The 11,021-nt window shown below is 36.2% G+C and overlaps 1 protein-coding gene across 2 annotated transcripts in view; it reads left to right on the forward strand.

The window, feature by feature from the left end:
• LOC127413447 (proton-coupled amino acid transporter 1-like) overlaps positions 1–7,565 on the forward strand; it is a 54,677-nt gene extending 47,112 nt beyond the window's left edge. For both annotated transcript variants that reach the window (XM_051650605.1, XM_051650606.1), the window contains one exon: positions 5,771–7,565. In XM_051650605.1, the coding sequence (XP_051506565.1) occupies positions 5,771–6,039 (269 nt within the window). In that variant the 3' untranslated portion in view covers positions 6,040–7,565. The remainder of the gene's footprint in view (positions 1–5,770) is intronic.
• Positions 7,566–11,021: the final 3,456 nt, after the last annotated feature.

Genomic DNA, 11,021 nt, shown 5'->3' on the forward strand with positions numbered 1-11,021 from the left:
ACATAGCCCATGTTTTTTGGCCCTGTACTAAGATTCAAGAGTTTTGGTCGGGGGTTCAGAGTTTTATCTGTGAGGTCTTGGGCACTCAGATGTTATTCTGCCCCAGACTACATTTATTTTAGTATTTTGGGTGATGGGTATTAATATAATAAATATATTAAAAACTAGGTCCTTACCTGTGTGATGATCGGCAGGCAGGTGATACTTAGGGGATGGAAGTCGCCAGGTGCGCCCTCATTTCATGAGTGATGCACTGAGTTGGGCAGAGTGGCGGCTTTTGAGGAGTTGTCAACTAGACGGCTGGGCAGTTTGGGTAATTATAGCAGGAAGTGGGGCACTTATTTGGCCTTCCTGGAGGGTTGATGGGGAGCAGCAGTGGAGAGGGACAATTGGGTTGGAATTTATGTAATTAATTAATATGTGGAATCCTTTTTCTTTTTTTGGTTGGTAAATTTTTTTTTTTTTTTTTTTTTTTTTTTTTGTCTTTATGTCATCGAGTATTTTCTTTGAACTCTCTGTTTATATGTGTGTCTGTTGTTATTTAATGTCTGACCACTGGGATGTATGTTGGCTGGAGGGGTTAATATATTGATAAAAGCTGATTCCATGTTTTCATGTGTTGTTTGTGTTAATTTAAGTTTGGAGTCAATAAAAATTGTTAATGAGAAAAAAAAAGAAAAAAAAAAAGAATATTTTGTATTTCCAAAAAAAAAAAAAAAAAAAAAAAAATGGAAATACACTTATGGTGATAGTTTACCAAAAATTTTTAATTCTCTCATCTTTTACTCACCCTCATGCCATCGCAGATGTATATGACTTTCTTTCTTCTGCAGAACACAAACAAATATTTTTAGAAGAATATTTCCACTCTGTAGGTATTTCCAGCCACTGTGTCCAAAAAGTTTCAAAAAAATAAGACTGGGCATAGAAATGTATAAATTCTTCAACTACAAACTCTTCAGACATGTTTAGTAAATTCTGTTCTCTGTTTTGTGTGCAGCTGTGTTGTGTTCTGTGGTCGCTATCACTGTGTCGGACCTGTATTTAGATAATCAAAACGAGTTTTCGCTTGAACGTCCCACGTTGCGAGGATGCTGCGTGAACTGTTGCTCTCATACCCTATCATGAACGCCCAAAAGAGATCAATGGTCAGTGAACATTTTCACAAAATAATACATTCGATTTTGGTTGTTTCACACCAAAACTTATAGTATGCTTTCATAACAATCATGAGTCTCATGGAATAATTTATTAGACTTTTGAATTATACTTTTGTGTCCTTTTGAAGCTTGAAGAGGTTGTCACCATGAACTGCCATTGTATGACATCACTGAGCATATTTCACAATTTATCCCTTTGTGTTAAGAAAAAGAAAGACATATAGGGTCAGTAAACAATGACTGAATTTTCATTTTTGGGTGAACTAATCCTTTAAATCCCAGAAGGTAAGATGTTAATGAATTTACATTTTTTCAGATGTAACACACTGTATCATGTTGAGTCGGAAGTTGCAATGGGGTGTTTATGTAGAAATATGATTTTAGACCAAAACACATTTTTTTAGCTTTCAAACGATGTAAATGTTCTTACGAAATTCAGACAATAAATGTTGTTTTGAAGTTTCGGAATGTGGTGACCAATCATGCTAGTCAGTTCAAACGGATGCGCTCTATTGCGCACTTTCTCTATGCAGTCTTTAGAGTCCATAGAAACATAATAATTATATCATTAGAAAGCTGAGACACACTTTCCCATGCTGCCTTACTTTCTGACGTGATAATTATCAAGCTTCCCAAACTTTTTCCTTGCAGTAATTTCCTCAACATGAACCTCCAGCTCGTCTACTGAAGTTTTTTGGTTTTCTCCATGTCAAATTAAACGTAATCAAATGGGTATCAGCATTCTCCTATGTTAATGTTGTTAATCTAACACATCTCATGCACGTTGCATTTAAAAAAATTATTGCGAGATGCTTGCTACTTAAATAAAAGATTAATATATAGAAACATTTATCGTGTTGAAGTATTGAATTTGTTGTATTAGACAAGGCAACATCATGAGCAGGCTAGTATGATCAGACAATGCCAAAGTCATTTTATTCTTAAGAACAAAAATAAAGATGTTCTTAAGAAAATATTTGAGAACTTCTTAAGAATCTTAAGAACATTCTTATGGATTCCTTATAATAATTTATCCTAAGAGCTTTTTTGTTTTTGTTTTTTTTTATCCATAAGAACATTCTTGTGAATCTGTCCCCAGAGCTTTAAAGAGAAGAATTTTCATGGGCAAGACGCTTAATGAAGACACCCTTGCTCTGACTCAGATCTGACATTGCACAAGATTTGCTTTTGTCTCTAAGTGTGCTGGGAAGTGCTGATATGCCCATAGGTCTGCTGTGTTTATGCCTGTGAAATGTGTCCCAGAAATCCCTCTAGATTGGTAATTAAGAAGCTGAGGGCACGTAACATCTATATTGCCTTGAATATATTGGTCTCGTGACTGCTTTTAGCATATTCTAGGTCCGGTAATGTTGTAAGCATCTAAGCATCTAAGTCTAATAATATATATATTTTTTTATTTGACAGACCCATTATATTACCTACTCTTAAATTACCTAAATGTGGTAATCGGTATGAATGAAACATTTAACTTATAGTACATTTAATTTTAATGTAGTTTTGCTCATTAGTTTATTGGTTATTGTCTGTTACTATTGCTGATATGTAAACACACCCCTAACCCTCAAGCCACGTCCACACTAATACACTTACATTTGAAAATACATTGATTTTGCTGCATTGACACCTTACATCCACACTGGAACTGTGTTTTCCTCCACTGAAAATAAAGCGTTTCAAGAAACTTTCCATTACTGTGTACTTTGTAAAACAATGGCGTTTTATTTCAGACGGACAGGATGATAAAGTGGCTGGAGTAGCTCTTCAGAGCATGTTTAACCCCAAATCAATATAAAAAAATATAAAGTTGTATTTTTGCATAAAAGAAAAAAATAAATGAAGCCTATCATTAGGACCATTATGTTTTTTTGTATTGCGACGTTGCTTTCAGGACTCTTAAAGGGATACTTCATCCAAATATAAACTAACCCTCATGCCATCTATGATGTGTATAAGATTTATACATATTTTTTCACATTGCGGTAAAAAGAATTTCATTAAAACATTTATTTTCTTTTTTCATGAAAACTGTCGTGAAAATAATGTCAAAATGTAAAACATTTTAATGGCCCTAAACTAGGCTCTATATTCTAATGCAAAATAAAATTTCTTATTTGTTTCTTTTGATTTTGGAGTCAAATATGACAATTTTCTTGACAGGTTTTGTTAGCCTGTGGCACAACTTATCTTGCATCTTTTCTGCTACTGACACAAATAATACATCAAATTGTTAAGTACTTTTCAAAACAATCTGACTTATGAATTTTTTTACCAGGCAGAGAATGAAACATGAAACAAATCCCATAAACATACATTTAAGAAGAGACCCGATCCATATCTAGAGACCAGAGACATGGAGGGGTGGACTCTTTACACTTGGGCCAGTAAGCCCTACCTAGAACACCCTAGAACACTCAGAACACCTTATCAGCCGAATAGCAGCACACTAGCAAACAAACAAAACACCCTGGCGTCATGGTGGCGAGTTTGCACAGAGAAGCACCACTCTCATTTTCTTCAGAAAATGTAAATCTAGTCTGCTTATGCCATTTACACTATATAGAAAATGTGCTTGATATTCGAAAGCTCTGATCATTAATTTCATACTTATCTGAGGTGAGCCTATTAAATTTTGCTCCGGGGTTAATTTTGATGAATGGGAAATGATGCGTGTTGGCAACAGCTTTTATATCTTCTGTTGTGTCAACACCATGCTCTCTTAACACTTCTCGAGTTCCTCTACAGGTCAGAAAGTGGGCTTCTCTGATATCCTTCCATACATAAATAAATTCGCCTTATAGTACAGTTGTCAAACTTGCTGCGTGTGCAGATCAAATGTTTGCTTTGCTTATACTGCCTCAAAAAAATAGCTTAAATAGAGTGGCAGACCTAATTATCTAGAAGCCCTACAATTGGCAAGGCAGAGCCTTTTCCCTTTCCAAGTGGAAAATGTGCTGACTCCAGTCATTGCTCTGGTGCCGTGACAAGGTGAGGTGAGTTGTGAAATGGATGAGAGAAGCTTGGTCAGACCTGGCAACGTGCTTTAAGTCCAATTAAGGACCTGTCTGATCAAATACTGTCATTCTCTGCACTGATTTTGTTGGATTTCATAGTGCAGCAATGGATGTGGTACCAGTGGTACAGAACTGGGGATGTGGCCAGCTAAATTTGACCGCTGAGTACATTAGAACCAGATGGCATCCATCACTGATACAGCGCTGGCCTTGATCTCTGAAATTTGGAAAAGGAAATGAATGACAAAACACTGATAAGGGATATGAGGATGTGGCAGTAAAGCTCCATCTGTTGTCTCACACATGCTATGTGAATCAGAGCTGGCTGAATAATATACGATTGTTAAAAGTGGTATTGCACAGCAAGAGGGGTCAAATTCATATAGAAAAGTGAGGGGCCAGAATTTTTACTCTAGAGCAATGCTGTCCAATTTGGTTGTAAGCAGAAAATGATTTTGCCTATTACCCTAACTTCATGTTGTGTGTAAACACATTTACCAGCGTTTTTACTGGCTTATCCAATGTGTCCAAGTGTTGTGTGCATGCCTGTGTATGTTGTGATGTCAAAAGCAGAGAATAACCTGTAAACGTGGTTTTCTTGCATTGTCAGATTTTTTTAGGCTCATTTTTTGGTAGTTATCACCATATTGATGTGCATAACTCATGGTCAGGTACAAAGAGTCCGGCTCTGTGGACACATGGACGCCTCTACAATTTTGTTTTTGGGAAGAGGCCGCTTAGTAGTTCCATCAGTTGATCCAGCACATGTCCTTAATGTGAATTTACTTTTCGATACCTTTTAAACCCTTGTTCTGCTCTCAGTCCCCAAGGGGAATCTGTCCCCTATGCCTGCTTTGTAATCTGCTTGGTGTGCACGACTCAAATCTTCAAAGTGACCTACACATCGTTCCACTTAGACTGTTTGTCTTCTTTGGGCTTAAAACTTTGCCACCAGACCTCTCAAAACAACATAATGAAAAGCATATTACGGTTCCATTCAATCCCGAGGTCTCTGAGAGTGTATGTTGTTGACGGTCGTCCAAAAGATCAACCTTCCATTGCCCTTCCACGTTAATTTGCCAGATTCGTTGGTGACAGATTACGGTTCAAAGAGTCTTGTTTGAGAAACAAGAAGAAAATAAAGAGCCTCTACAAAAGCAATAAGTGACAGGAAGTGCGTGTGTGCACAGATGTGTGTGTTCATGTGTGAAGGACAGGAATTTGCAATGTGAGCGTTTGAAGATTTAAAAGCTCTGGTGTGTTCCTGCCGTGCACAGTGTGAAAAATAGAGTAACATTTGGTGGGGAGTGACCAACTTCAGAGGTGACTTGTTTGGTGGAGAACAGTGCCTTTCCTTGCCCACTTCAGTCCCCTTAGCAACAGATCAAGATTTTCCATTCCCAAAGCCCTGCGCTGCATGGTCACTGTCCTTTCCCGAACATGAAACATAGTCATCAGCATTAAGTTCAGCTCTGTTTCTGGCTTTTTGCCATCCGCCTACTACATTTTCAAACCTCTCTATCTCTGCTTTAATACTTTGTGGTTTAACGTGATGTGCATTTGCTGTTTCTTCCTCAGGTGCTCTTGCCGTATTGATTCCAGAGCTTGACCTTGTGATATCTCTGGTGGGTTCGGTGAGCAGCAGCGCTCTCGCCCTCATCATCCCACCCCTGCTTCAGATTATGACCTTCCATAATGAAGACTTGAAGGTTTGGGAGAAGGTCAAGAATATCGGCATCAGTCTCATTGGCTTGGTGGGCTTTGTAGCGGGGACCTACATCTCCATCCAGGAGATTCTCATTCGTGGCAGTGCCAGACACAACACTACACAACTTCAGCTGCTGTGAATGTTGATAGAGTGACAAATTAATTGTAGGGCATATAGACTCACTGAATCATTAAATCACTACATGGTCCTTTTATTTCTGCTGAATTCCACTTGGGATTCATTGTACAGAGCATTCTTAGATGCTCGTGGAAGTTTGTTGTTCTTCAGTTTTGCAACATATATTTTTTGTGTGTGTGTGTGTCAAAGTACGGCTCATTTATACACAATACTTTGAGTCAAACAAGGCCATTTATCCAAATTTTAAGATGAATCTCAGTGGAAAAATCTCAGTATTATTTGTTTTAACTTCTTGTTTACATTGTCTCAATATCATGAATGTGTTCTCACAGGGGATGTGTTTGTTTACTCTTTCATTTGGATTTACCAGGTCAGGTTTGGCAAACAAGTACTGTTTACTCATTCTGTTGATATAAGTTGATATGAAAAAGATATTAATTGTTTATTAGTATTCTTAGGGCTTATTTCCGAGGCTGAAAGCAAGTTACTGTATCTCTTCATACTACACAGACTCAACCAAGACATGTTTATGAAGTGGAAAATTTGAACATTATACCCTTGAGATGTGTCAGTCTGATCAGAATCATTCAATTAAGAGCTGTCCAAAAGAAATGTGCCAGCGGTTCTGAAACATTGTAATCTAAACAAATCAACATTCTTCATCAAAAGCAGATTATTTAATTAACATTTGCATCTGATTGCACAATTTCTAATTATTACACCAATTGCTGTGTTTTAATGCTTTATATTCATTGACACATTTTTACCTAAAGTTTACCAATATTTAATTGATGCCATTTTATTTGTGTCCTATCACACATTAGACTCATCTAACTGTCTTTGACATTCAGGTGCCATCTTTGAGTCTTGTAGCAGAGAAATCTGTAGATATGAATTTTGACCTAATGCGTCTAGTTTTTTTCTGACTATGCCATTCATTTAGGACCCACCCTGTATTTTCAATATTACAATATCTAGATATGACCTGTCCAATTGTACTGTATATAATTGTCACATCTGTCATGATGTTTGGCACATGGTGTGTTTTTTAACTGTACCTACAGTATGTTGAATAGGTTTCTTTTTTTTTAAGGCATCTCAACTATGATGCTGTTGTTAAAACTTTTTACTTGAGGTACTTTTGTTTTATTTTCAGTTTATTTGCTTTGTGGATTTGCTGTATATATCGATGGCAGTGCCAAATTTTTTTATTATTATCTTTTGATCATTTATTGTATTTGCACTCAGTTGTAATTGCAGCGTATTTGTTTTGTCTTTGTGGTTTCATGAATTTTGGCCTTATTGTATATGTATTGTAAGTAGTTTGTCCATGCTCACCCTGTTCTATATGAACATTTCCCCTCGATTTTAAAGTTGTACAAAATATAGAGATGATGTATCAGGGTTAAATTCATCCAAGAAGAGAAAAAATGTTTTGCTAATAATTGTACTGTACTGCTTTTTGGTTTGCTGAATATCAACAATGAACATTTAAACCACCAGTTGACTTTTACCATATTGTGTCTTTCTTGTAAAGCAGACTGCAGACCCTAAGAGTTGTTTGTGCTCTTTGGAAGTTCCTAAGATTGATTACCTTGCTGTTTGGAAGAGTACTGCAACTGTGTCCCAGTTCTTCAAGTTTTTCATGCTTGTTTTTTTTATGAAGTAGAGCATAACAGTGCTATTCAATGCAGCATTATTCAATGCAGCTTTAGTAACAGTTTGCTGTTGTGCCATCTTGCTCTTAATTCTGGCTCCAGTCGCATTCCTTTTAGAGGGTTGATGGCAACACTTTAAGAGGTGCATTTGCAATGGTAGTGCTTGGCTGCCAGTTTATAAAGAGTAGAAAGGAAAGTCACACAGAGTCGATATCCGTGTAAAGCTCAGATTAATTTCACGCATGCAGTTATGCTTCTAGTTCTTATTGTTGGCTGTTTGGATTGAGGTGCCTGTCTGGGTCCTAATACAGGCTTCCAGTTAAGAAACTGTAATGGGGCCTGTTGTGAAATATAATACAGAGAAAATTACTTAATTATTTACTCTAATTAAGCAGAGAAATACGAGTTCATCCTAACTTTCATCAACATTATAACTGATAGTACAGTGTGTATGACATGGCTGTATGACAGCTTTGAACATTTTGTTCATTCCATTTTATTTTCATTGCCTTTCTTCTAATCTGAATGTTGACGAGCTATTGCTTGATTCTTTTCATTCAAGTTTCAATAACAGTGTTTTGATTGGAACAGATCAAAAGAAAGTTGCGATGGTACACTGTCATTATTTTTAAGGGAAAATATAGTGTGAAGTACAGACAAGTTTTTGGCCATGTTCTATTAATGTCTTTACTTGACTTTGTTTTTGTTTTTTTAAACTGTAGACAGTGGATGAATCTTGCAAATATACAAGAATAATTATATATATATATATATATATATATATATATATATATATATACACACACACACACACACACACAGTACCGTGCAAAAGTCTTATGGTGTTTCACAAAAGTATTTGTCATAAGATGGTGTAGCAGCTCACAAACAGAAGGGAAGGAGAACATAGGGAAGCAGGTTTTTCCAGGCTCAGGTAGGATTTTTAATCGCCCACTTCAATGCTTTACAACTCCACAAACTCGTCAGCTTCACAGGCACTAGTAACTTAAACACATCAGCTTCACAAACATAACAGATTAAACGTAGCAGCTTCAGGAGCACCGTGGCCTTCCTTGTGTCAGACTCTCTCTCACTCTCTGCTGGTGGCGTGGCTGCTTGTATGCCACTCTCCCCATGCTCACTGGAATTAGAGACAGGTGTTACACATAATCTAGCTCAGGTGTAAGCGCCCTTACCGCTTTCTCTCTATCTGGACGGACGCTTGACCACGCCCTGCCACAGATGGTTATTTATATCTTCAGCTTTAGTGTGTCAATAGGAAATATAAATGTTACATCTTTTTTTTTACATCTGAAAGCCAAATGTTGTGCCTGTTTCGTTTCACTTTCATTGTCTGAAACTGAAAGTAAAAGTGGAGATTTAGAGTTAAAAAAGGACTTAAATACTGATCTGTTTCTCACCCACACCTATCACATCTCTTCAGAAGATATGGATTTAACCACTGTAGTCGTATAGACTACTTTTGTGCTTTTTGGAGCTACAAAGGTCTGATCACCATTCACTTGCATTGTAAGGACATACAGAGCTGAAATATTCTTCTAAAAATCTTTGTTTGCATTCTGCTGAAGAAAGAAAGTCATACACATCTGGGATGGCATAAGGGTGCGTATAAGAGAATTTTCATTTTTGGGTGAACTATCCCTTTAATTATTCTGTTAAAACTCATGTAAGCTGTAAAGTTGTTTAAATCTTAATTTTTACAGTCATATTAAGGTTTGTTGACATTATATCGCCATGACAACGAAGTTGTAAAGTTGGCTTACTTTACACAGAAAAGGTTAGTTAACAAATTAATCATACTAAAATAATGGTAACATGCATATTGATTACGTCTTGAGGCTGTATTTTTGAAAAAGTGAGTATTTTAACGTTTACGGATTTTCCCCATTCACTTCCATTGTAAGTGCCTCACTGGAACCCAGATTTTTGCTTATTTTAAAGAAAAGGAGGGACAAATCTAAATTACTTTTTGTGTTAATATTATGCCACAAATGATGTCGATTGAGCTTAATTGTATTGAACCCAGAATATTCCTTTAAGATTTTGTTTTATTATTATTAGTTTGAAAGTTATGAGATTCAGCTACCTACCAGTTTATACCAGTAATAACTGACTTGCATCAATATAAGGGTATTAAGGTAATCTGCATCTGAGAAGAGATGAAACTTACTGACAAAGGTTTTTTTTTTTTTTTTTCTGAAAATCTTCAGCACTGTCGTTCCTTTTGCTGTGATTTAGGCTTTCGATTAGCTACAGCATCTGTGTGGTGTATCCCTATTTACTCTCAAACACTGAGGCATAAATCTACCGTCTACAAGCTATTTGTCCTTGCGGTCTCACAAAGCTCCCTGTCAGAGATCTACTTTTTCTTCTGCCAAACCTGCTCTGAATGGATAATGATGACCAGCAGCACATCATGAAGAAAACTGCCCCAAGCATATGTTGGTTTCTTAGTAACGCGTGTTGACTTGTGAGCATTTATTGTCGTTTTTTAAACACTTGAGGTGCTGAAAACAACATAGGTCTTGTCAAACATACTTCTGGTGTTCATCTGAAAACAACCACACATCATACATTTTTTTATACTTATAAGTAAAATATCCCTTCTTTTCCCCATATTGGAGTGAATATTTGACACGTTTCTTTGCATGTTGTACAGTTAAATGTTAAACGTTTAGTAGGACTTACAATATTATTAATGCACATCGTACTGAGAATGAATGCAGTACTCAAATTTCCAGTGCAGTCAGAGGAATATGTACATATAAAAATATGATTGTTTAATAAATATTTGATAATTTGAGAAAATGTTCAGAGTGGAGACAAAATAACACAGCAATACTCTGCTTGATTTCCAACCACTTTTACACCATTTTTTTTTTTTTTTTTGCATGATGGATGTAAGTCGAGCTTTCCATTGCAGTGCACAAGAAATATACAGGAAATCTGGATAATTCCTTTGCATTTTTACAACACTTATGTGGATCATTCAAGTGGATTGATAAACTGATTTAACTCTACACTTACAGTCCATAGAAATAATTTTGTGGCCAGAAAACTTCATCAGTCTTGTAAAATGTTCTGTGTAACTGTTCTTCTAAAACATAAATTAGACTAATTGTACATTCTTTTATGGAATTGAGGTAAAACAGTTGATATATTTCACCAACAAATATAAGAGCACAAATCTTTCAAAAGCTTAATATATTCTCAATAATATATTATAATTTTAATTTGTTCTTTACATACACATTTTCACTGAAGAATAAATACTCTCCTCCCTAAATATATCACATCTGTCAGT

The sequence above is a fragment of the Myxocyprinus asiaticus genome, chromosome 22 (assembly GCF_019703515.2).
Source record: "Myxocyprinus asiaticus isolate MX2 ecotype Aquarium Trade chromosome 22, UBuf_Myxa_2, whole genome shotgun sequence".
Taxonomy (NCBI): domain Eukaryota; kingdom Metazoa; phylum Chordata; class Actinopteri; order Cypriniformes; family Catostomidae; genus Myxocyprinus; species Myxocyprinus asiaticus.